The 27406-nt window shown below is 47.7% G+C and overlaps 1 protein-coding gene across 1 annotated transcript in view; it reads left to right on the top strand.

The window, feature by feature from the left end:
• LOC128979964 (unconventional myosin-Vb-like) overlaps positions 1-17242 on the top strand; it is a 93475-nt gene extending 76233 nt beyond the window's left edge. Inside the window, exons 8-11 of the mRNA XM_054398357.1 lie at positions 6108-6215; positions 10243-10352; positions 13000-13080; positions 17159-17242. Of these exons, the coding sequence (XP_054254332.1) occupies positions 6108-6215; positions 10243-10352; positions 13000-13080; positions 17159-17242 (383 nt within the window). The remainder of the gene's footprint in view (positions 1-6107; positions 6216-10242; positions 10353-12999; positions 13081-17158) is intronic.
• Positions 17243-27406: the final 10164 nt, after the last annotated feature.

Raw genomic sequence — 27406 nt, forward strand, 5'->3', positions numbered from 1 at the left:
CTCCAAGATCATATAGTCCAATCATTGACCTAAGACCACCATGGCTACCAAACCCTGTCCCCAAGTGCCATGGCCACAGGTTTCTTGAACACCTCCAGGGATGGGGACTCCACTACCTCCCTGGGCAGCCTGTGCCAATCCCTGACCACTCTTGCAGCAAAGAAATTGTTCCTCATCCCCAACCTAATCCTCCCCTGGCACAATTTCAGACCATATCATCTGATTCCATCATCTGAGACTAGGGAGAAGAGCCAAACCCCCACCTCGCTGCAGCCTCATTTCCTGGAGTTGTAGAGAGCAATGAGGTCTCTCCTCAGCCTTCTCTTCTCGAGACTAAACAATCCCAAGTCTCTCAGCTGCTCCTCCCCAGCCCTGTTATGCACACTCTTCACCAACTTTGTTGCCCTGCGCTGGACACACTCCAGCACCTCCATGTCCTTGGAGTAAGGGTCATTGATGAGGTCATGTGTGTCTGTTTAGTGAGAGGAAGTAAAGGGAGGTGAGCTTGAAGGGCTTCTTCTCAGTGGTGCACATCTGAAGGGACTGGCACTGTGGGAGAGACAGCAGCTCTCCTCACCTCTGCTGTGCTGCATGAAGTGTGTGAAGTTTGTGATGCATTGGTAGGTGCTGCTGGTGGGAAGGAGCTGCTGCTGGAGGCAAGCCATGGTAGGTGAAATCTGTGTGTGTTGTAGAAACTGCCTGCAGAGCCACAGTGAATCATGGGCTGTGAGGAGATTGTGTGTTAGGGTGGTATAAAGCTTGCTTAGAGATTTCTTTGACATGAAGTGGGAGTACAGATAGGTCTGACAGGGCCAGTTGTGTCTTTTCAATCTGTTATTTTTTTTTCCCAGAGATAACTCCTGGAAATGTATCTCAAGTTGTGTTTGGGTTTTTTTTTTCCTTTCCTCAATTCTTGCTGCAAAATCTCTGTGAGACACCTGCATAAGAGGCTTTTCACTTGCAGCAGGGCTTGCAGAGGTGTGGTGTTGGTGATCATTCTGGCCTCAGATATTTGCAGTTGCTTAAAAAGAGAAGCAAGGCTTAAAAACAGGACATGAAGTGTTTGGGATGGTGAGGAGAGCAGGTTGTGATCCCAACGCAGAGCATCTTGCTGCTGCAGAGTCTCACACAGGTTTCCATCATGGCCACAGAGAAGTGGCAGACAGAGAGAGAGGTTCATAGGGTTCTGGAATGGCTTAGGGTGGAAGGGACCTCAGAGATCATCTGCTCCAGGGGTAGGGACACCACTCAGCTAGACTTGACACTCAAGGCCTCATCCAGCCTGGCTTTGAACACCCCCAGGCAGGAGGCATCCACAACCTCCTGGGCAACCTGTTTCAGAGTCTCACCACCCTCCTACTGAAGAATTTCTTCCTCAGCTTCAAACCATTCCCCCTTGTCCTGTCTCTAGACACTCTCATGAAAAGTCCCTCTGCAGCCTTCCTGCAGGATCCCTTCAGGTACTGGCAGGCAGCTCTGAGGTCCCCCTGGAGTCTTCTCTTCTCCAGGCTGCACACCCCCAGCTCCCTCAGCCTGGCCTCACAGCAGAGCTGCTCCAGACCTTGGATCACCTCTGTGGCCTCCTCTGGCCTCACTCCAGCAGCTCTGTGTCCTTCTCCTGCTGGGGACACCAGAACTAGAGGCAGGATTGGAGGTGGGGTCTGAGCACAGCAGAGTTCTTGGTGTCTGGGTGATTCTGGGCTTGTGTGAAGGACTTTTTGAGCCAGCTGAGGCACATTGGCCACACTTACTGAGTGTGGGTGCTGACTTGGAAGCACCTCTGCTGTTGTCCTGTTGTCACCAGTAGGCTTCAGTGCCCAACTGGTTGTGCCTACTCAGCCCAGTGGCACCAAATCACACAACCACACTGATCAGGTTGCTTAAGGTGTAAGATAACTTCTGAGTCTGCCTAGGTTTAATCTAACACCCATTCCAGGACACCTGGGTGGTAAATGAGGGTTTTGCATGTGCACCAGCTGTAGTGTGAAGCCTGGCTCTGTAGGTCAGGGGTTGTGATGGACCTGGGGCTCCTTTTGGCTATGAAGAGCCAAAAATGACCATAAAATGGAATCATTGACTTGTTTATGTTAGGAAAGACCTTTAAGATCACTGAGTCCAATCACCAACCCAACACTGCCAGGTCACCATTGAACCATGTCCCTCAACACCACAGCTACACAGCTTTGAAAGCTCTGAAGGGATAGGGATTTTGCCACTGCCCTGGGCAGTCTGGTTCAAAGCTTAGCTGCTCTTTCAGTGAAGAAATTGTTCCTCATGTCCAAACTAAACCTCCCCTGACATAAGTTGAGGCCAGGGGGCCTCCTCTTGTCCTGTCTCTTGATTACCTGGGAGAAGAGACCAACCCCAAGCTCACCCCAACCTCTTTTTGGAGAATTGTAGAGAGGCAGAAGGTCTCCCCTCAGCCTTCTTTTCTGCAGGCTGAACAACCCCAGGTCCCTCAGCTGCTCTTCACAATGCTTGTGCTCTAGACCCTTTGAGAGCTTCATTGCCCTTCTCTGGATACACTCAACGTCCTTCTTGTAGGGTAGTTTCAGATGTTATTTAACCATGTAAAGGAAAATGAATTGGTACTCCTCTTAAAACAGAAATGAAAATAAGCTGACTCATGACCTAGGGCTGTTGAGCCTGCACAAAAGCAGCCCCAGAGGGGGCCTTATCAATGCTCAGCAAGAGCTAAAGGCTGGGGGGCAGGAGGATGAGGCCAGACCCTTGGGAGTGATGCCCAGGGACAGGTCAAGGGGCAGTGGGCACAACCTGGAACCCAGGAGGTTCCATCTGAACAGGAGGAGCAGGTTTGTTGTGAGGGTGGTGGAGGGCTGGAGCAGGCTGCCCAGAGAGGCTGTGGAGTGTCCTTGTGTGGAGAGCTTGCAACCCCCCCTGGTCCTTGTGCTGCTGGGCAAGCTGCTGTGGGTACCTCCACTTTAGCAGGGGGATTGTACTGAATGATGTCCAGTGGTTGCTTCCCATCCCCACCATGGTGGCATTCTGTGATCTCATGACACATCATTTCCGTGGCAGCCAGGTTTCCCCAAATCCGAGTGTAGAAAGGTGTCACCAATGGAGGTCTGCTAGAAAAAAAAGATGACAATGATAGCCAAGAATTACAACTGGAGAGCTGTCCTTCTCCTCCCATCCACCACTGCCAGCCTTGGATGCATCTTGCAGAGTGATGTGCAGCAATATCAGGCTGTTAAGCTCTGCTCCATCTCAGGCTGGGTAAGCTCCTGTTGTACTGAGAGGAGCAGGGTGGACATCAGCCTTCTGCCCCCCAGCCAATATTTTCACAGAATCACAGAACAGAATCACAGAATTGTCAGGGTTGGAAGGAACCTCAAGGCTCATCCAGTCCCAACCCCCCTGCCATGGGCAGGGACACCTCACACTACAGCAGGTTGCTCACAGCCACCTCCAGCCTGGCTGCAAAAACCTCCAGGGATGAGGCTTCCACCACCTCCCTGGGCAACCTCTGCCAGTCTCTCACCACCCTCACGGGAAAGGACTTCTACCTGACATACAATCTGAATCTCCCCATTTCTAGTTTTGCTCCATTCTCCCGAGTCCTATCACTACTAAACACCCTCCAAAGTCCCTCCCCAGCTTTCTTGGAGCCCCCTTCAGATACTGGAAGGCCACCAGAAGGTCTCCTGGGAGCCTTCTCCTCTCCAGCCTGCACAACCCCAACTCTCTCAGGCTGTCTCCATAGCAGAGCAGCTCCAGCCCTCTGCTCATCCTCGTGGCCCTTCTCTGATCATGTTCCTTTTTCTATTTCTTATTCCCAATGCTCCAGCAAGGAGCAGAGTTACTGAAACCTTCCAGGTCCCAGGGCTTTGTATTTGAGAGAAAAAAAATTAAATGTTTTTCCTACAGCTAATGAAAAAGCTTGCAGGAGGGCTAGGAAGGGCTGGGGACCTTCTGTTGGTGACATGAGTCCAAAGATTACAGTGATTTTAAAGGTTAGCAGCAGGGTGATGTGGAATGCACAGTAGGCTGTTTTTCTCATTATTTTCCTGGTGCTTGGGAAATGTGTTTGTGCATGTTAATGATCTTCCTGGGCCTTTCTTGCTGACTTGCTCCTATCTGGTTTGCAGCCAGCAGAAGCTGGTGCTGAAAATCAGTGCTGGGTGGGATGAGGAAGCTGCCCACCTCCTGTGCTCCTCCATCCTTCCTTGGGGCTAAAGCTGCTCCTGCTTTGGGCAGGAGCTTAATGATTTTGTCCTGAATGAAGGGATGGATGGAGGGAATACCTGATAGCAGCTCAGGCTGTGGGTGAAGGGCTGGAGAGCAGCCCTGTGCAGAAGGACTTGGGGGTGCTGGGGGTACAGAGCTGGCCATGAGCTGCTCTGCCAGCCCAAAGCCAGCCCTGTGCTGGGCTGATCCCCAGCAGTGTGGGCAGCAGGGGCAGGGAGGGGATTCTGCCCCTCTGCTGTGCTCTGCTGAGACCCCCCCTGCAGTGCTGGGGCAGCTCTGGAGTGCTCAGCACAGCACAGACAGGGAGCTGGTGGAGCAGGGCCAGAGGAGGCCACAGCAATGCTGGCAGGGCTGGAAGGGCTCTGCTGGGAGGCTCCAGGCTGAGAGAGTTGGGCTTGGGCAGCCTGCAGAAGAGAAGGCTCCAGGGAGACCTTCTGGTGGCCTTGCAGTGCTTCAAGGGGGCTGGAAGAAAGCTGGGGACAGAGTTTTTCTGAGGTCCTGTTGTGACAGGACAAGGGGTGATGGTTTGAACTGCAAGAGGGAGATTGAGAGTGGAGAGAAGGAAGAAATGTTTTAGGCTGAGGGTGGTGAGAGCCTGTCCCAGGCTGCCCAGAGAGGTGGGAGATGTCCCATCCCTGGAAACACTCTAGATGAGCTTGTTTGGTCTGAGCTACCTGCTGTGGTTGGAGATGTCCCTGCTGACTGCAGGGGTGTTTGACTAGATGACCTTTAGAGGTTCTCTCCCACCCAAGACAGTCTGTGGTTCTATAAGCCTTGTTTTAAGGAGGGGCAATTGCATGTGAAGCTTTTTACAGTAGGTTCAGCTCCTGTGATCTCTTCTTGTGGTGCCTGCATTTGAAAGGCCTCTTGGACTCTATGGAATTTTTAACTTTGTGTTGTCCTGAAATAACTTTGCAACAGCAAGGATGTTTAAATGGTGTAGTGCTGGCACTGTGAGTCATTCTCCATTCCTTTTACTCCTGGGACTTAAAGCCTTGTGTGGGGAAAATGTAAAAACATCTGAAGTGGTCATGTGTGTGTAAAACAGGATAGAAAAAAATCACAGAATCACAGAATGGTAGAGGTTGGAAGTGATCTCAAGAGATCATCAGGTCCAACCCCCCTGCCAGAGCAGCATCACCCAGGCTAGTCTGCACAGGAATGCATCCAGGTGGGGTTGGAAAGTCTCCAGAGAAGGAGACTCCACAACCTCCCTGGGCAGCCTGCTCCAGTGCTCTATGACCCTCACTGTAAAGAAGTTTCTCCTCATGCTGAGGTGAAATCTTCTCTGTTCAAGTTTGTATCCATTGGTTCTTGTTTTATTACTGTTTTATTACTTGTTTTATTACCCAAAAGAGCCTGGCCCCCTCCACTTGACACCCACCCCTCACATATTGATAGACATTGATCAGATCCCCTCTCAGCCTTCTCTTCTCCAAACTAAACACCCCCAGGGCTCTCAGTCTCTCTCCATAGGGGAGATGCTCAAGTCCCCTAAGCATCCTCATGGCTCTCTGTTGGATTCTTTCCAGCAGGTCTCTGTCTCTCTTGAATTGGGGAGTCCAAAACTGGACACAATACTCCAGGTATGGTCTCAGCAGGGCAGAGTAGAGGGGGAAGGGCAGTAGTAACCTCACACCCATGCACCCATGCCATGGAGCAGTTCCTCAAATCCCAAATCCACCACAGCTGTGTCCTGGCTGACCTTGCTCTGTGTGTGTGGAAGAGGTTTCATTGCTGCAGGAAGTAGTTACAGTCACTTACCAAGGTTATGCTTTCTCCATTGGGAAGGAAACCAAAATTTAAAGGCAGTAGGAGCCATTCAGGGATGGGGGACAGGGCATGCTCTAGAAAACTACATGCCTGCTGATGTGTTTCTTCTCTTTCTCCTCTCCTAGCATGTGCTGAGGACTTCTTCTACGCTTCTCAGGGAGGTGACACGTCCATCGATGGCGTGGATGATGCTGATGACTTTGAGAAAACCAGGCACGCCTTCACCCTGCTTGGTAAGGGCTTGCTCTGCCTGGACCCTCCCCAGCAGGGTCTCTTCAAATGTTTTCAGTGTTTTGCCTAAATTATCTGTCCTTCCTCAGAGGGTGTAAAGCCATGTTGCTGCTAGCCTAGGTGGTTTTACCTTGTATGTATGCAGTATGAGCTGCAGTGATTCTTGCAGCTGTCAGCAGAGCAGCAGTGAAAGGAAGGAATATGGTGAATTTAAAAGAAACAAAGGAGACGATTCTGTTCCTCTGCTGTGCTCTGCTGAGAGCTCTCCTGCAGTGCTGGGGCAGCTCTGGAGTGCTCAGCACAGGCAGGGACCTGTTGGAGCAGGGCCAGAGGAGGCCACAGCAATGCTGGAAGGGCTGGAAGGGCTCTGCTGGGAGGCTCCAGGCTGAGAGAGTTGGGCTTGGGCAGGTTGGAGAGGAGGAGGCTCCAGGGAGACCTTCTGGTGGCCTTTAAGGACTTTGAGGGGCCTCTAGGAAAGCTGAGGACAGACTTCTTTCCATAGTCCTGTTGTGACAGGCCAAGGGGTGATGGTTTGAACTGCAAGAGGGAGACTGAGAGTGGAGTGAAGAAGGAAATGTTTTAGGCTGAAGGTGGTGAGAGCCTATCCCAAGTTTCCCAGAGAGGTGGGAGATGTCCCATCCCTGGCAGCATCCCAGGTGAGGTTGTTTGGGGCTATGAACAACCTGCTCTGGTTGCAGATGTCCCTGCTGACTGCAGGGGGTTGGAGTAAATAACCTTTAAAGGTCCCTTCCAACCCAAACCAATCTGTGATTCTTTCATAAATAAACCATTCAGGAGTCAAAGCTGTGCTGCAGCTTTGAGTTGCTGTTTTTCATCCTATTTACAAGCAGGATAGGAGCTGTGACTCCACAATACAAACTGTTTGGGTCGAGGGTGATGCAGTGGTGCATATTGTATAGAGGATCTGATTCCTGGAATATTGAGCTCAGATCAGCCCTGCTGTGCCTTCCATGCTGCACAATCTGCTGCTGCAATAACCTCCTGTGCATGCTGCAGCTGAGCAGTGCTGTATCCTTGCTGCAGCAGCAGCTGTTTGTAAGGAAAACCCATTTTTGAAGGGGAAAACTTTCCCAGCTTCTTACTTTTTATCAGAAACCACATTTGTTAACCCTGGTTTGTGTTTTCTGTGTTGGGAGAGGAGCTCGTGGTGATCACAGCCAGCTGGGAAGTGCTCCTGAGCAGCTCTGTCACTGTGCTGGCAGTGAGCAGAGGGACTCATTTCAAGTGTGATAACTGCAAATGTTTCTCCCATATTGGTCCTCTTTGTGTTCCAGATGGGCTCAGTCCCTGTTTCTTAGGGGTGATAGTTGGTCCTCTGCCCTCCTCCTGCCCCTGCCCTCCTCCTGCCCCTGCCCTCCTCCTGCCCCTGCCTTCCTCCTGCCCCTGCCCTCCTCCTGCTCAGCCTCTGTGTCTTTTCTATGAACTACTCAAAAACACCCACTGGTTGCTCCAAGCTTGCCCATGGGACTGTGATCCCCAGGGAACTCTCTCTCATCCCCTTGAGACATGTAGGCTCTCTTTGGACCCCTTCTCTGCCTCCTCAGCAGACCCTGTCTCCTTGCTGGTCCCTGTGAAGCACTACATGTCCTTCCTCCACTGCCAGTTTGATGATGGTTTCCTGCTCTTCTCAAGCCTTCCTCTGGCCTTGCCTTCCCTCACTTTCCTTCAGTGTGTTTTAGCTCTGTCTGCTTCTATTCAGGGCCTGGTGAAATGTCTGCTACACTTCCTAGTCTTGCCTTTTTCATGTGTGAGAAGGAGAAGTCAGATTTATCTGCAAATCCCCACCCTAGCCAGGCTTACCTCCAATTAAGAGTGCCAAGTACCAGCAGAGCATTGCTCCTTTTAGTAACCTTGAAATGCTTCTCACTGTGCTGATAACAGAAAAGTCCCAAGAGAGGGAGAGGAAAGCTCTTGGTAATTCAAAAGCCAGCAGGTGATGTCTCAGGCCTTGGGTGGATAATTAGGACACCAGCACTGAACAAAAAAGGGACACAGGAACCCAGTTGGGAGGTAAAACTGCAAGATGTGGCAAGAAGGCCAGATGCATCAAAGCTCCTGCTGGGAATGCTTGCAAAAGCCTGTGAAAAAAAATACATCAAGTGAGGATATCTTACAGCCCCAGTGAAGAGCCACAACACCTAGCTCCTGGTGAGGCACTGGAGAGCACGAGGCAGAGCTTCACAGCACCTCCCTGGTGACCCTGCTGTAGCAGCAGGCTGGAGGTGTTGTGCAGCAGGGCTTTAATTTTCTCTTCCCTTGGTGGGGCACTGGCAAGAGGTTGTAATTTATCTCTTTGGGTTGTCAGCAGGATCTTCTTGTTGAGCTGTGATCACAGAGGAGTGACTCCTTCTTCTGCAAAAGCTGCAGAGCCCCTGTAGCTCTCTTCCCATGTGATTGTTATGCAACCCTTTGGGTTGTTGGAAGAGACCTTTAAGATCATCAAGTACAACCCTAAACCCAGCACTGCCAGGTCACCACTGAACCATGGCCCTCAGCACGACAGCTACACAGCTTTGAAACCCCTCCAAGGATGAGGACTCCACCACTGCCCTGGGCAGCCTGGGACAAGCATATTTGGGAAGAAATTGTTCTTCATGACCCACGAAAGCCTACCCTGGCACAACTTGTGGCCATTTCCTCTTGCCCTATCACTTGTTCCTTGGAAGAAGAGCCCAATCCCCACCTTGGCTCCAGCCTCTCCTCCGTAGCTGTAGACAGCCAGAAGATCTTCCCTCAGCTTCCTCTTCTCCAGACTAAACATCCCCAGCTCCCTCAGCTGCTTCTCACCATCCTGTTCTTCAGACCCTTCCCCACCTTTGTTGCTCTTCTCCAGACCCTCAATGTTCTTCTTGCAGTGAGGAGCCCAAAACTGAACCCAGAATTCAAACCGTGGCCTCACCAGTGCTGAGTTCAGGGGGACAATCCCTGCCCTGCTTCTGCTGGCCACACCATTGCTGATGTAAGCCAGGCTGCTGGTGGCCTTCTTGACCTTCTGGGCACGCCTTGGCTCATCTTCAGATGCTGTCACCAACTTTCCCAGGTGCTTTTCCACTGGGCAGTTTCTATCCACTCCGCACCAAGCCTGAAGTCTTCATGGGGTTGCTGTGACCCAGGTGCAGGACCCAGTGCTTGGCCTTGTTGAACCTCATCCCATTGGCCTTGGCTCATTGACCTAGCTTGGCCACATCTCTGTAGAACATCCTGACCAGATCAACACTCCTCCTCATCTTGGTGTCATCTGTAAATTTACTGAGGGTGCCTTGATCCCCTCATCTAGATCATTAATAAAGATATTAAACAGAACTGTCCCCAGCACTGAGCCCTGGGGGAACACCACTGGTGACCAGCCATCACCTGGAGTTAACTCCATTCACCACAGCTCTCTGGGCCTGGTCATCACCCACTGAATCATCCACCCATCCAAGCCATGAGCAACCAGGTTCTCCAGGAGGGTGCTGTGAACAAGTGTCACAAGCTTTAGTAAAGTCCAGGTAGACAGCATCTACAGCCTCTCCTTTACCCACTGGTTGCCCTGTCATAGGAGATCAGGTTAATCAAGCAGGATCTGCCTTTCATAAACTCATGCTGACTGGGCATGGCCATCTGTTTTTCCTGTGTGTGCTGCTTGGTGGCTGCTGGATGTCCTGCTCCCTGACCTTCCCCAGCACCAAGGTCGGACTGCCAGGTCTGTGGTTCTGCAGTAGCATCCTCAGTGTAGTGCACATTCATATTAATATTGAACCCATCTGTGATAAGACTGATGCAGCTACTGAGAGATAAAGAAATGACACTCTCCTCTTGCCATCTCTGCTATCATTTCTGAGCCATTGCTCAGAACCAAGAGTCAACAGAGAGTTTACTGGAAGAGGTTTAGTAACTCTGGAAACCAACAGCCTGGGAAGGGAATCGAACACCACAAATGTTTTGAAAAACACACAAACCTGCAGGGGTTTTTTTGTCTGTTTGTTTGTTTCTGTTTTGGCAATCATCTGTCAATTTTTCCTGCAGGAGTGAAGGAATCTCATCAGTCAACCATTTTTAGGATCATTGCTGCCATTTTGCACCTAGGGAATGTGGAAATCCAAGCGGAACGAGATGGTGATGCCTGCAGCGTGCCGGTAGGTGACCAACAAGAGTGGGCTGTGGGGGGGCTTTGTGTTCCCAGAAATCAGGTTGGAGGAGACCTTTCAGGAGACCTCCATGGCTTTGAAATCTCTCCAGGGATGGGAACGTTGTGGGAAAGAAATTGTTCCTCACGTCCAACCTAAACCTCCCTGGTACAACTTGAGGCCATTTCCTCTTGTCCTATCACTTGTTCCTTGGGAGAAAAGACTAACCCCTACTTGGCTACAACCTCCTTGCAGAGAGTGAGGTGTCCCTGAAGAAATTTTCCCATGTGTTACTGCTATGAAGTTCGTTCTTTGCAGGAAAACCTTTTCCTCCAGGTTTTCTTTGAGAGCACCTCATCATTCCTGGTAGCTTTCTTTTTCTCTCTGGAAGATGCTGTGTTTTTTTTTTTTTCCCCTCTGTACCCAGCCTGTCAACAGGGTGATTCAGGGGTTGATTACTTCCTCTAAGTTCCAGCCCGTCTTCAACTGCTTAGTTCAAAGATTTGTCAGACAGATTTGGGGAAGGGGGGGAGGGGAACACTGAGTCCCACCCAGCAAAAGGTGTGATGCTTTACAACCACTTTGCCACAAGCAGAGCCATCACTCTGTTGCTTTAATGTGGCCAATCCCATCCCTGAAGCAGCACCACACAGCTGATTACCAACAATAAATAGCAGTAAAAATGCCTCAATGGTGTTTATTTCTGATTCTTTGTTTGTTCAGGAGGGGGTGGGAAAAAAGTGAGATTATATGGAAAAAAGGTGATTATATGGAAAACACCATCCTGTTAATTATCTCTGAGCTCCAGAGTGGGTTGTTTGTTCCTGATTAAAATATTAAAATTGGTTGTGTGCACACTTTTAGTGGTACCCTTGAGATAAAGTGATGTGTAATTAGTAGATACTGGGGGTAATTTGCTTGATTTTTGGCAACACAGTCTGCTCTGATAACGCTGAGTTCTGTAATGGGGGTCACATTTAATTACCTTCAGATGGAATTGCATGGTACTAAATCAATCCTATTGTGGCTGAATCCCTGGTCAAAAAGTTCTCCTAGCAATAAAGCATCCTAGAGGTGCATTTTGTGGCCTTGGAGTTAGTTTCATGAAGAAACACACTCCAGGCTTAAACTTAAAGCCTGGTCAAGGAGCTTGTAGTTGCAGCTCAAGGAGGAGTAAAGGAGGGTGGTGAGACACTGGAACAAGTTGTGGCTGCCCCCTCCCTGGAGGTGTTCAAGGCGAGGCTGGATGAGGCTTTGATCAACCTGGGCTAGTGGAAGGTGTCCCTGCTCGTGACAGGGGGTTGGATCTGGACGATCCTTAAGGTCCCTTCCAGCCCAACCCATTCTATGAGTCTGTGAAAGTGCAGTCACTTTGCTGTCAGCAGTCTCTGTGGAAATCTGCTCTGTCTGAAAATAAAGCCCTTAAGGAGAGCCAGAACAGACCTAAGCTGTGGTTGGGAGCTCCACCATTCAGAGCTCCATGAGCTGTGTCATCCATGTCCATAAAGACTCGATGAAGTGCTCAATGCTTTTCTGTTTCCTGTCAAGCACAGAGAATTACAGTTATTTCCTTGGAGAGCAGGACATGCTGCTCATTCCTTGCACTGACCTGGAAAGCCTTCCCCACTACCCTGTCCTGTGAGGTCATGTCTGGAGTGTGCAGTTCTGGGCTCCCCAGTGCAAGTGAGACAGGAAACTGCTGGAGAGTCCAGTGGGGACCACAGAGATACTGAGGGTCCTGGAACATCTCTGGGAGCAGCAAAGGCTGAGAGCCCCTGGGGCTGTTGAGCCTGGAGAAGAGCAGCCCCAGAGGCCATCTGAGCAATGCTCAGCAAGAGAGAAAGGCCGAGAGGGGGGACTGGAACCCGGGAGGTTCCACCTGAACAGGAGGAGAAAGTTGTTTGTTGTGAGGGTGGTGGAGAGCTGGAACAGGCTGCCCAGAGAGGTTGTGGAGTGTCCTTGTGTGGAAAGCTTGCAATCCCCCCTGGTCCTTGTGCTGCTGGGCAAGCTGCTGCGGGTGTCCTGCTTGAGCAGGGGGTTTGGACTGGATGCTTTCCAGAGCTCCCTTCCAGTCTCGACTGTTTCTGTGAGTTCTGTGAAGCCTGGCATGTGAGCTAAATATTCTCTGCAATGCATCTATCTCTCGCCCCCCCCTCCCTCCCCCCCCCCCCCCCCCCCATCCCACTAACTACTCACTCTATCCCACCCCCCTATCAATACCAACAATCCCCCCCCACCCCCCCCCCCCCAATAGAAGTGAGTTCACTCAATCTGTCGCTGTCGCTTGACCTATGTTCCCCCTCCTTTATAACCCACACTGCGCCCCCTGGTCAAACGCTCCCCCCCCCCCCCCCCCTCTCTAAAAAAACTAAGAGTCCGGCATGCGATGCACTATTCGTCAGTTGTCTAACGCGGCCATTCTGAGGTTGAAACTGTCCCATATGCTTGACGCGATTTGTCTGTGCCTAGCTAGCTAGGAACACACCATATCTATGTCTAATGAGATGTTCTATCGGGGTACTTGCACATCGACAAGTCACGCGTCTCAGACACGCTTTGCTGCGATACCAATTCACCTGCGCGCTATCTTTCCTGACACTTCTCACTCTCCTTGCTGGGCATATATTTTACTCTCACACTCCCGGATTTGGACTAGAGTGGAAATAGCAACCCCCTGACTATGTTCGTCGTCCGGCTACGCTCGGTGGCTCGGAGACGTGCTGATGATTGTGCACTGGTACTGTATGACTGCCATTCTCTATCCTGCTGATGCTCAATTCAAATCTATTCTACGCTTGTGTATACTCGTGGCGCTGTCGCATTTGAAATCTCGCAGTGACATATAAGGCCTGGGATCAGTCATAGCCCACATGTCTCAGAGGCGGCTCGTCTCTGCCAGTGCATCGATCGCAGTGCTCCTACTCTCTAAAATAGATCTAGACGAAGCGGTAGTCGCACTCGAGAAATTGCGCTCTGCTGTGCTCATGATGCAGAGCATTCTTTCTCTGTATCCCTTCCTTCTGCTGCTTCCAGAGCTATCGCAGAAACTCATAGGTTGGCTGTGGACAAAGGGGGGTTAGCCTGTAGATCTAGTAGAATGTGATCGACGCTGTAGCTGTGCGCCGTGACTGGCTTGACGACTAAGACTCTTCCGCTCCAGAGATAAAATTGCCTAGTGTACCAGCCCGTTAGAGAAGCAACTGAAGAGCTGTATTCCAACCCATGCCCCCACAACTCGCCAATCTCACCATGCAATGCCAATGAGTGAAGTCCAGTAGGCAAAAGAATTACTAGAGTTGATTTATTCACGGTAGGGTATATTCATTTTTTTACTCTCTCTTGTGATGTAAACATGCACAAGATGCACCCTGGACAATAGCGCTGGGGGTTCCCAGGAGGCCTATAAGTAGGCGTTGCCTCTGGATCCCTGCACGCTACCGATCCCTGCCTACGTGCTCCCTATCATAAGTCGCACTATAGGTGTAAGAACAGGAGCCCAGGATCTGTAAGTTATCTCAGTGAGTTGATCTTCTTTTTGTCAGATCTGTCTCCACGCTACTTAGTGCCATAATTCACACCTAGTAAGTGATGAACACAGCAAGGGCTACTGGTCTGTCTCTTAGAAGAGAGCATCCATGTCAGCAGTAGTGGTGTGAAGCGAGAGATACCAGACGCTCATAGCATTAGTGAGAGTGTCTACCTCGTAATTGCCCTATAAGACTAATCTCTATAGTCAGGACAGACACTATTTCAGAGGCCTAATGGTGACCTCTCATTAGAAACTATGTGTCATCATTATCTTGTTCCTCCTATCTTTCTCCCTGTCTCAAAGTTGACGTTCACTATAAAGACATGTCTAGTTATTCTTGGTGTGATAGGATGTTAGTCGGTAAATTTCTCATGTCCATCAGTGCCTCTGTAATGACAGCCGCACAGTGAGTGCTATGAAAATGTTTGCTCTGTCAGTGTGCAGTGTGCAGGTGTATGAATACTCTAGCATCATATCTATGATGTCATGCCATGGTATGCATGCTTGACTCTCGAATGTATAGTCTATCCTCCTCTAGAAGATGACGCAACAATACTCTGCACCATTGCTTATAAGTGAGGGTGTATCTAGATACACTGTGATACGTCCACGTCGCATTGCCCACTAGACGCAGGATATGTCAGGGCTAGCTGTGAGTTCTCACTGCCTCACTGTAAGCAGTATTCGCCAACCCCCCTGGATGCATTCCTGTGATGCTGCTTTGAAACCATGCACAGCGGCCGGCCAGGTGCACTGAGAATCTGATAATGAGTTTGGCTCTGGATGTGTGTGTCCTGTCACAGCACCTCCCTGAGTATGCTTCTGATCGCTAGTGACTCTGACCTGAATCAGTGTGTGCGGACACACAGCAAGACTCATTGAGCAAGATATACAACCAAATCGTTGTTTGTAGCAACTGTGACATTGTTGCATTTGAGGTTCTCAGTGTCTCATGCTAACCTGGGGAGAACCCACACGTGCGACCAGACTTTGGCACAGGCATTCTATCCGTTACGACACGACTACGAGTGTGCTACTGCTGGATGGCAGCGCTTCACTGTTGTATGAATTGTACCTACTAGCCGGAGCCCTCCCGCCCCCTGGTGAGCAACCTAGAGCACGCTCACTTTAGACCTATTCGCAGCTCATAATCACCATTCTTGGCCACACTTCCATTCGTCATTCGCATTGTCCCTCTTGGCCGTCCTCCTCTCTGAGAAACGGTCAACCGCAGATTGGGACTCCCATCTCATTCTACTATTTTCTACTTCTCTTTCCACACACTCAACCACACACATCCAATTAATAGAACAGTGTTCATACATACTGTATGCGCTCACTTATAGGAGACGCGCCATTCCGCCGTCGTCTGTTGTACCCTATCCTATTTACAGCAAAATTCAGCTCGTACGCAGACCAGCATATGTAGTAGCATACCCATATTGTGAGATGCGTCTCTCCTCCCTGTATATAATCTCACTCGCACATACACTTGAAAGACCAACACCCTAACTCGGTAAATATCTATCGCCCAAGCTGATACTACATATATCTACCCTTCGTGAGTTACCCCCTTTTTCCCACGACTTCTATGATGATAGACATATGCTCATACATTCCTTTGCCCCAACTCCCCCACCCCCCTCTTCCACTCTCTTTTTTTAATTTGCTGTTAATAACATCTTTCTTGTGAGGAAATGTCTGGATGGACCTGTGCAGCGACCCTGGTCTAGTCTGGCCTGAATGCAGCAGCTCTGTGAGACTGCGGCGATCTTTGATCATCTTGGCGACACATATGTATCACTGAACTCCCGATAGACCAGAGATTCGCTCTCAGAGTCGGATACACCTCTCATCTCCTCCTTTTCATCCTTGTGTGTGTCTATGAACGCTCTAGTCAGCAGATTGAATCATATTGTGCTATCTCTTCTCACACACTACTGAAACTGTAATCGATGAGTTTCCAACTCCATCTTATGGCCAAATCCTTGTCTTTAACTTTTTCGTTAAGCCTCAGCCCTATCAGAGCCTGTCCTACGCCGCACTCCTCGTATAGATAGTCACCTTCTTTTTGCTCCGATTTTTAAGTTACTCCCGCGCTCTCTATAAATAGTACTATCTAGCGATTCTCCTATCTTCATCTACGCTCGGATTACTCTTAAAAATTTAACAATCATTTCAAGTTGAATAGCAGTACGCTCATCTGTTATTCCCCTTGATTCATCCACACCCCTCATCCGTACCTGTACAAAAAATCCCCAACCCCTTTCAAACCCCCCCCCTTCATGTGTGTCACAACTCACATAAACCCTAACTTCCATGTTCGTTGACCTGACCTGTGCCTAAATTGTTGCTTTATGTGGTGTGTGTGTGTTGGACTTGAGATGATTGTGAGGATGCTATTCCCCTCCCCCCCATCTTGGTTTGCTATGCTGCATCTTGTTGAGATTTGTGTCCCTTTGCTCTTCAACGCAGTCAAGAGATTGAAGAGATGATAGTGCAGAATGGTGTAGAGCATAGTATCGAGGGATGGCTAAGACTTTACTTGATTGATTGTAGGTTTTTTAGTGCAACAGTGCCACGCGCTCTGACCAACTCCATCCTCACTACTATCGCCCCCCCCCCTTACCTCCTGTCTCTAGTATCTATGACAGGTACCAAGGAGGCTTTTATCTAGTCTAATGATTGCAATGGACGTGTGCAGTGGGGTAAGGTGCCCAAAGAAGCTCTAGTTGTGCCATCTATTATTCTCACCAGAGGAGTGTCAGAGGAGTACTGTATGTGCGGATAGAGAGATTAGCGCTCAGAGCGAACCTCTGACACGCCATAGTGTTCGCTACAGTTCCGTTTATTACTAATAGTAGGGGAGCTATTGTATCCTTATGTGTATCATATAGTGTTTCCTGAGTAATACTTGAAGCGACTGGCATGACGGGTGAGAGTGCAGAGCTCATGTATGATTGTAAGCTCGTAATGCTCAGATGATTGTTGTTAGTCTTGAAGGTGTTGTCTCATAAGGCTCTAGTAACCTCTAGGTGTGGCAGGTACGTACGGGAGATACAAAGGTGAGCTACTCGCGTAGATGCTAGATGCTAGAGAAAGAGAATGATGGTCTGCTTCATAGTTTCTACAGAATGTCTATTGACTGGTTCCTCTATCACTCTTTATAATGCAGCGATCCGCGCATTGGATGATGTCTCTGTGGGTGAGCAAGAGATAGATACAGTGGAGCTTAGGTAGTGCCTAGGTTGTTCCCCACGTGCTAGGTGCTATGCGGATTATGCAGATCCCTGGAGCAATCCAGGAGCAGGTGGTGTGGGTTGCTGTCGGCACTGGCAAGAGCGCACCAGGCTCGCCCCGCGCGGTCTGATGTGGTAGTGTGTCTCATCCTGCAGGGAGTGCAGCTGGTGGCTTAGCTGATCTAGGCGAGCTTTTATTGAGGTCACCCCCGCACCCCCCCACCCAACACCCTCTCCAGTGATTGTGCTGTCCGCCTGCGGTTCGCCCGCTGGCTCACGCACAAGTACATGCTCGCCCTCGCCTTCGCAGAGACTCCCTCACCGCTGTCACTTGCACCCTCATACCTCGATCCGGGCCCCGCTGCTGCCGCTCCCCCGTTTGAGGAGGGGGGCCATAGTTGCATCTGCTCACAGGAACACAGGTCTCTCTCGATCCACCTCCATCCTTTGTCCGTCGTCGCAGCGTCTGCTGCAACCGGTTCGCCGTCACAGCTCCAAAATGTCGCATGTACATCGCAGACTCCTTACCAGCACTCTCTGCCATCGCTCTGCGGTGACCCCTACCCCTGGCTGACGTTAACGAATGGAAACTGCCGAAAGTCGCGCCCTTCTGCGCTCGCTCGCGCTTCCCGCATATCGAACCTTCTCTCGTGGCAGTGCTTACATGGACTCTCTCCGCTACCTGCCAACCATTGGATCTGTGCTCACTATCGCGCTCCGCGCTGTACACCTCCTTCGTCGTCTCGGAGCTTTGCGTAGTCGTCACTCTCGCTCGCTCTTGCGGCATGCTTGCATGTTCTACCCTGCTTCCGGCTTCCCGCCCCGCGCATACACAGCAGCAGCAAGACGCGCGCTGACAGAGCCAGCACTCCCCGTGTCTGCGCATCTTCGACCTCAGACTCTCTCGCTGACCTAGTGCTCGAGTGTGTGCGCTTTCCAGGAATACCTCTGTCGCTACGCCACCTCGCTCAGTCGCTCGAGCCTACGATCACAGTTTCCTCTGCCTTTTGGCCGCCCGGGTTGTCTAACTGCGTCGGTAGCTTGCAGCCATGCGCTGTCGGCGTGCTCCTCACTGCAGCGTCTTGCAGTCGTCTGGCGCTCCGCCTTAGCGCGGCTGCGGCTACGCTACTTAGTGCACCGCCGGCACAACAGTCTTCACGTCTACTTATCTCCCCGCCTCTCCCCTCCCCCCTCTCACCCGGCACGTGCGCCATCGTGTCTCCGATGTGACAGATACTGCTCGAGTCTCGCTCTCTCCCGCCTCTCCCGCTCCCCCGCGAATGTTCTATCGTCGCGCAGATCAAAGCTGCGTTTTGCTGTTGTGTCTCGCTGTTCTCCTTCATCGCTCGCTCCACAGACAGAGCACTCTCTCCCCCCCCCGTCTTCCCCTCTCGTCAGCTGCGCGATCTCGTCCGCCATATCCTCTATAGCTTTCGCTTCGAGCTCGTGTCCCTACGCTCGCGTGCCTTACCATCCGTGAGTGTGCTGCGCTGTCAGACGAATCCTAGGGTGCTCTCGACCGCGCTGGTCATACACTCCGCACAGTCTCGCCGCTCTTCAGACTCTCTGTCGCGCTCCACCCATCACACGAGTGCTAGTACGTGCAGGATTACATCTCCATGTCGCCATCTCAGCATCTGTAAGCTGGGCTTGAAAACTCCTCCTAACCCGTCGCTGGCATAGGCGCACCTAAGTCAACATCCTCCCTCCCAGCCCTCTGCTCCGTCTCGCCGCGCTCGTCGTCGCTGTCAGTCCTATCACACGCTGCTTGTGCGCGCACGGCGCATGTCCATTTTACGTTCCAGCGTGCTTGTCCATCCAACGCATGCCAACACACGCTCATCACCTCATTGCTCCAGCGTATACCGTGACTAGCTATGCTAGCCATTCCCTGTACATGAGCTCAATAGCGCGCCGCTAGCGGTTGCGTCCCATAGACCAATATCTATTATCTCTCTTCAATATGCCTGTTTTTTCCGCTCCATCGCGTCACCGTCCCCTACACCCTCCGACGTCCCACTCACACCATCCTCTTTCTCATAATGTCTTAACTCTCTACTTATCTTGTATATTCATTTACACTGATCCACTCCACCAATATCACTGTACAATGTCTTCTTACTCTATTGTAGAACTATCCCCGATCTGATAAACCTCTCTTCATCCTACCCACCCCCATATAATTGCCCATCCATTCATGTCCTTCACACCCCCATAACCCCAATTCTCCTCTCTACGATGTCTTACCCATAACTCCTGTATCGTTATGATCCCCCCTACTCCATTGAATTATTACGCCGTGCAGTCACACTCATACTCCATGTTCTAACTCATCTAACCTACACCCAACACCACTATGTCGTCATTCGCACTACTATAAATTCCATACCCTATCTCCCACACACCTGTAAATACTCATCTCTTCCATGATGTTGTCCAAATCTCCACACGTAATCTCTCCCAACCCCCGCTCTAGTCATCCTCCACTCATAATCCTCTCTTGACCCCATATGTTCTAACCCACCGTCCCCCTACATCCCCCCCCCCACCCCACCCCCCCCCCATCGCACACAAAGATAACTACATCACGAGGATAGAATAGATAGATAGTAGATACACTCCTTGTCTCACACTCTACTCCCTTCTCTTTCTCCAGTTGTATTCAAGTAGTTAACTCTCACATCTTACCTTGCCTACTAAACTATCACTAGCGCTCCTTATCAATTGTGCTCACCCATTCATCCTAATTCCCCTAACTTGACCAGTCTTATTCCTTACCATATTCTCACCTCTCTCTGACATCCCTCACCTCTGTCTCCCCCGCCATTGTCTTCTCTTCTATACCCTATTTTATTTAGTCTTTAATGTTCATATTCATTCTCTCTCTTATTATATATATTGTGTCCCCTCTCATAGTTGTCGTTTAATACTCCCTTTTTTCCTCTTATTTCACTCCTCCTTCTTCTCACATACTGATGTACACTTCCGTTACATGTTACACTTCCCTCCTCTTAGTGATATTGTTATTATGTCCCTTATCTCATCACCATAAATGCTGTACCCTTATCTCCTCTCTCCTACATACTAGCATCTACTTTCACTTACGTCTGCCTACTTCCTTTCGCACTAAATGTCATACCTTTCTTTTATCTGCCTCGCTCCTTTTACTCCTTTCCCTATTTTAACTCCATTTTATAACTTGTCCTTCATCATGTGTCTTATTCTACCAACCTTTCTCTCCACCTGTCGAACACGCTTCTCCCAGTCCCTGCATGACCAGTACTACGCTATTGTTCTCACAGCTCTGTCTTCAATAGTCTCATTGTTTTCCTCATTTAAGCTGTTCATCGTGACATTATATCATGTATGATATTCGAATTCATTCTCCACTCCTCATCACCCCATAGTTGTACATTTTATTATACTTATAATCGCCACTAATTCACATTTACCCTTCCACCCCCCTCCCCTCCACTTACTATCTTCAAAAAAACTATGAGATTGTTCTGATAATATATATATAGACTCTCTATCTCTCCCCTATAACACTATCACCACATTTCTCCCAACCCCCTAAACTGTCATACAGCTCAAATAACAGACATGTCTCCCGTCTAACTGTTTGAATTCTACCCTATTCCATGTCCCCACATGTCATACTCTCCCCTGTATTCATTTCCTGTTCTCCGTACACTCCCTCCCACCTTGACTCCACTCTAATTCTCATAACCCACTGCCCTCTACTCTTATGTAATCATTCTTTACAACTAAATATTAATCCCTACTTCTATTTTTTGTTCATTTAATGTTGTATTACATACCAATCTACAACGATCACCCAACACTTGAACCCCCTCTATTTATATTGTCCTTATTGTTCTCCCTCCATTTATATTTCTGTTTCCGTCTCCTCTCCCCTTCCCATTTCCTACAGTCCCCCCCCCTTCCCCCCCCCCCATTTGTACACCCCCCCTGATAAAATATCTAGACTATTTGCTTATATCAACTCCATGCCCTCTTAGTCCACAAATCACTCCACATACCACTCCCATACCTTTCTTATTCTCTCTCCTTTTTGTTAACTTTCTCGTACTGACTCTGTCTCGCCTCACACCTCGTCCTCCGTGTCACCCTTCTCATATCTATCCCGACACTCTCTATCCTACCCTACCTTTCTATGTAATTACCCCAAACTGTAATACCCAATCTATACAGTCTGTTCTACCACCCTCACAATGTCCACTACCTCATCTCCAAATCTCCAAAGTTGACCTCCTACCCCTCTTCCTCTATGAATCTTAGTTCCTCCCGTAACTATATACCACTACCCTCCTATTTGTTGTTAAGCTTCACACACCCACCTTCCTTTACCCTTACCTATTACTCCCCTGCCCCTACTATCATCACCTATCTATCCCCCTAACATACCACACCACTATAACTAGTCAATACATATGCATCTCTCTCAAATTATATAATTACACCCTGTCACCTCAAGATGACCATAACAATTCTCAACACAACCCCCCCCCCAAACATCCATAACATCAAACATAATAATCACCATCCACAACACACCCCATCACCAACAATCAACAACTAACACTACTCAACATCCCCCAACAACTAAACCCACAACATACACCCAACCCCCCACACTCCACACACCCCCCCAACCCCCCCCCCCCCCCCCCCCACCCCCCCCCCCCCCCCCCCCCCCCCCCCCACCCACAACACCCCACACACCCCCAACACCCCCCCCCCCCCCCACACCACACCCCCCCCCACCCACCAACCCTCACCCCCCCCCCCACACATCCCCCCCCCCCCACCCCCCACCACCCCTCCCCCCCCCACACACACCCACACCCCCCCACCCCCCCCCCCCTCCCCCCCCCCCACCTCCCCCACCACCCCAACTACCCCCAAGTATATATACCCACTTTACATCTCTTTCATCTCTCCCTTTGTTGCAAAATATGTAACCCCATTGTACGAGACACCCATCCCGTCGTCTCTCACCCCGCTACATCTAATACTGAAAGAGTCCCCAGATAAGTGTAAAGAACTCCTATGTGAATGTAAAAGCTAATAAAGTATAAGAAGATGTAAATAAATATGACCTACTCTCTATACCTCCATAGACATATTACAAACAGATCCATCATTACCATCCATTATTACCTATAAAAACAATCCCTAAACAACCCCCATATCATCATCTTTAACTTATTCATAAGTCTCCCTATCTAACAGACATCATACACTCCATAGTATATATAGACGTTATACCACTCCTCTATTACCTCATTATCCACATCCCCCATGAAACATACTTATAAGAATAAAAAATAAAAACAAAAAACAATAATACTACCAACCATGATACAGTATAATGTTGACTAATATCACAACACAATTTGAATATAGTATTAGAAGATAGAATGATGTCTCACATCCAATCCCGATGTTCATCATATCCCCAATGAAGTAGTTGAATATAAAGAGAGACCACAATTATCATAGTGAATAGAACAATAAATGGAACTCTGTCCCAAACCCCACCCCCCCAACTCACCCTCTCTCCAACCACTACCCCACAAAACCTCTCCCCAATATAATCAATAAAACCTAATATAAATCATACAAGTTACCTGTGGTAACCCCTTCAAAATATCCATAAAATATTTATCCCCAATTTAATAATTATATCTCATTCATACCCCATACCTCTCATATCTCAGTACTATATTATATACTACAAACATTATAACACTTGAAGTGTAAGAACTAGTCCTATCACCACCTTCTAAAACATCCCAACACAAACCCACAATGAACCCCACCCCCCTCACCAGACCCAAACTAAGAGAGATACCCATACCAAGATACCAAGATAACTCAAATAACATCTCCTCTAACATGAGCATATATACCGAACTATCAATATCAAGACACACAATATCAGTGTAATCAAACAATAAAACATAACCCATACTGACATAGAGTAATAAGAGAATACCCTACTTCACAATATTGTTCTTTACACAAAGGTTGATAAGAACCCTGCATACAGTTACAAGTCAAATAATACAATAATCTACAAAGTGTATATGAGATGAAATGTAAAAAATCCCACAATAATAACTAAATCATAGTACCATCAAGATATAATAATCACAATAAAACAGTGTCTAAAATCAAACCCTACTAAACCATATATTACAAAATAGACCACGTTCCATAAACAAACAATATGTCTCCAGACTAAAAAATGATACCAAAAACAAAACACTCACTCCTAACCAAATATAAAATAAGATATCCTCTGTAATCAAATCCATGTCAAATCATAATGAATAGTGCATTCAATCTCATACATATAATTAAATTCTTACCCTTCACCCTCAGATCAAAAGTACACATCTCAATATAATAGTGAATAATATAATAAGATCTAAACAAATAGTGTGATATACCCATAAACACTCACTAATAAACCATTGACTACAACACATAGTCCTAATGTAAACCAACAAAAATACAATACACAACCAAAACAGTAAGCCCCCAAAAGAAATCACCCCCAAACAAACATATTAAATAAAATATACAAGATGACCCAAAAGAGAGTGAATAAAAAGAGAACAACAAATAACTCCCCCATAAACATGATAACAAGAAATACTATACATCCTAAAGCTACCAACCCTCCCTTAACTATCCTTCTAAAACCTCCATCCTATAAAGAGAATCTACAAATAATCTAAAATAAATATTAGAAAGATACCACACAATGAAGAATAGAAGTGTTAGATACCTAACCTATCTAAATCTCAATATCAATAGACAACAACTAAAAAACATAGTAATAATAATAAAAAAACTTGTAGAATAAACCATAAACAACACATCCTTAATTCTCATAAGATTTCCTAAATAATTTTTGTTTTGTAATAATGAAGTTCTTTATATATAGAAATCAAGATAGTGTGTTTGCAGTTTGAAAAAAGAATTAGAATAACTATAGAGAGTGTAAAGAATTCAGCCTAAGATACATAGAACCACACAAGAATATATACTCTCCTATACTTTTCAAGTTTCCATCCCCACAACCTCATTCTATTAAACAAAACTCTTTTATCGTTAATTTCATTCTTATCTTTTGAAACTAACCATTTTTATTTATTTTTTTTTTTATATATATCCCTTTTTTACCTTTTTTTTACCACCTCCCTTTTTACACAATGGTTTTTGAGTAGAGTTGTGTAAATTGAGTTTATGTATTTCAGTAAAAGATTCTATTGTGTATGATATGTTGTTGTGTTGATTAATGACTAGTTTGTTGGTTATTGGTGAATTGTGATGTGGATGGTTTGTATATATATGTTTCAATTGTGGATAGTTGTGGGATTGTAGTTATTGTGTGATAGTATGTATAGTTATTTTCTCCTATGTATGATGGTGTGTGTGTTGTCTGAGTTGGGTGCCAGAGCACTGTGAGCAGTGTTTTCTGTCTCATGTCAGTTGGTTTGGTACGATGTTGTTCCAATTCTCTTTGGGGAGATTCCAAACCAACCTGGAAGAGTTCCTGTGCAACCTGCCCCAGGTAGAGGATCCTGCTTTGGCAGGGGGATTGGACTGAGTGACCTGTAGAGCTCCCCTTCAGCTCCCACCATCCTGTGTTTCTGAGTCCTGGCTTCCAGTGTGTGAGACAAAGCATGAGTCTTCGTGGTATGATATGATTTTTTTCTAATTGACTCTAGATGGTATGTCCAATGAGTGTTACAATTGATCTAGTGTTCTTATTTGTTTGTAAGTGAGGTTGATGTCTAGAAGTGTTAGGGTTGGAATGAGTTGTCTTAATGCCTCTCTATTATATTCACACTATTTAATATTTTTTTATAACTATTTATTATAGATTATCATGATCCTGCTCTCTGACTGTCTAAGTGTGTTGTGTTATAGACTACTTCAAGAACATAGAAAGCAGGTTGCTCACAGCCACTAACAAATACATCATATATGAAGTTAATGTGATTCCTAGGAGTGTGGAGGAAGATCATTTACCATCTTCTTACTGTCTTGTGCTAAATAGCTGGGACAGGCTCTCTTCTACTCAATATTATCTAAGATTGTTAGAGTCATGAATAAACATTTCTCCCTGTGTTTCTCTCACTCTCATATCTTCTCCTTCTTTAGTTTATCTACCCTTGGCTCTTTTCTCTTGTAGTCAATTCTTTTGTTGTTGTCTCTGTCTCTATGATGATGTATGACTTCCTTTGTTCATGTGTTCTTTTAGTGTTTCTGATGCCTTGCGTTTATAGAGTATCATTTCTCAGTTTAATGGTCTCCTCTGGTATGTCCTCTATATTTGCTCTTCTGGTTAATGCACACTCCAAGAAATACCCTTGAAAATTATCTTGTCAGTGTGTGTTGTCTCGTCTAAATTCTAGTACAGTTGACACTTTCCAGGGCTTATCCTTTTGTTTCCAAGATCTTGATATGCTGTTGTGCCTTTCCATTGGATCTCGTCTGTGTCCTTGAGCACTCCAGAGCTGCACATGCGTACTGCAGGGGGGTTCAGAGTCATTGCGTATACCAACTATAAGTATACAAAAGTTGTGGGTGTATCTAGAATCCCTCACCTGCCCCCTGCTGACCACACTGCTTGGGTTCTGCCCAGGGACTGAAGTGCTGGCCTCTGATACTATTAAGAAGGCTCTTTCTAGCAGTCTAGGGTCTAGAAGACCTTTCTTTGTTGCCATGAGTTTGCTGTCCCTGCTCCTACAGCACCCATTGCCCCAGCAATTATTTGTTGCCCATTTATCATTCCAGCAGCTTTTTCTGCAAGCACAGAGAGCCTTGCACTTCCTCTGTTTAATCCTTAACAGTCATGTGTCTTTTCCCTCCGTGTTCCAGCAGTGTCTTAAAAACAGAATTATAAATAACATAATTCCCTGTGGTAGCTGAAAAGTGTTCCCTTTTTGAAGAACAAGCCTGGCTCTGTAGGTGTGGTATTCTTCAGCCCTGGGGGCTCCACTGGTTCTCTGCTGCTTGCCTGGAGTTTGTGTTACTAAAGCTGCATACTTACTCTGTTCTGATTGTGACTTAGGAAGCCTCTTTTGAGCTTGGTCTAGCGCTGTCTTTTGGTGGGGAGAGCTTGAGAAGCCCAAGGATCTCCTAGACCAACACCAACCTCCCTTTAAGGAAGATGTTGGAAGCCCCATTCCTCCCTCTGCCTTCCAGAAGTCACTTGCTGACTTGCAGCATCTAATTTTGGTGCTATCAGACATGTGATACACAGACTGTAATTATGAATTTAATACCTTCTTTTTCTGCTCTGTTGAACTGCATTTGAAGTATCATGTTGGATCTTTTAAGACAGCAGTAATTGTTTCTCCATCACCTTTGTCATGAGTATAGAATCATGCAATGGTTTGGGTTGAGAGGGGCCTTCAAAATCATTCAGTTCTCACCTCCCTGCCATGGGCAGGGTGGAGACTTCTTTCACTCACTAGACCAGGTGTTCTCCAGGCCCAATCTATCCAACCTTGGCCCTTTTGAACCACTCTCCAGGCTTTGGGAGCCCTTCAACAGCTTTCTCTGGGCCACACCTGTTTCACAGTGCCTCACTCCACCCACTCATGGGGGGAAGAAAATTTCTCCCTACTGTATGCCTCAAAAACTCCTAAATCCATCCATTTCTTCTCCAGCTAGAAGGTCCATTGCCCTCAATCCTAATTTTTGTCCTGATGTTCTTTGTTAATATAATCTCCCTCCCTCTCCATTTTTCCTGCAGCCCCCCCCCTTCACAAATAATTGGAAAGGCTTGCTTCTAAGTTCCCCCCTCCTTCCCAGTCTTCCCCCCCCCTTCCTCCAGGCTGAACAACCCCAACTCTCTCAGCCTGTCTTCATGGGAGCTATACTCCATCACTTGCATCACCTTTGTGGTCCAAATATGTTTGGACGTACTACTCATTGTATTTGACCCTGAGAGAGGCTCTTACGTTTTTCATTTCAGTCAGCACAAGTTCACAGAATCAACAGAATCAGTCAGGTTGGAAAAGACCTTTGAGATCTTCGCTAATAAGTCTATTATATGTTCATAGTTTATTATGTCTTTCTGTGATACGTTCTGTACCTAAATAGTCATGTGTGTACATTTGAGTAATCAATTAGTTGAGGCATTAATTTACCATGTGTTTTATAGATAGAAAAATAATTCCTATGCAGATGATGATAGTTGATCGTGTTCCTGATACTATCACGTGCAGCCCAATCCAAAAGGCAAA

This window comes from Indicator indicator, assembly GCF_027791375.1.
Source record: "Indicator indicator isolate 239-I01 chromosome Z unlocalized genomic scaffold, UM_Iind_1.1 iindZ_random_scaffold_108, whole genome shotgun sequence".
Classification (NCBI taxonomy): domain Eukaryota; kingdom Metazoa; phylum Chordata; class Aves; order Piciformes; family Indicatoridae; genus Indicator; species Indicator indicator.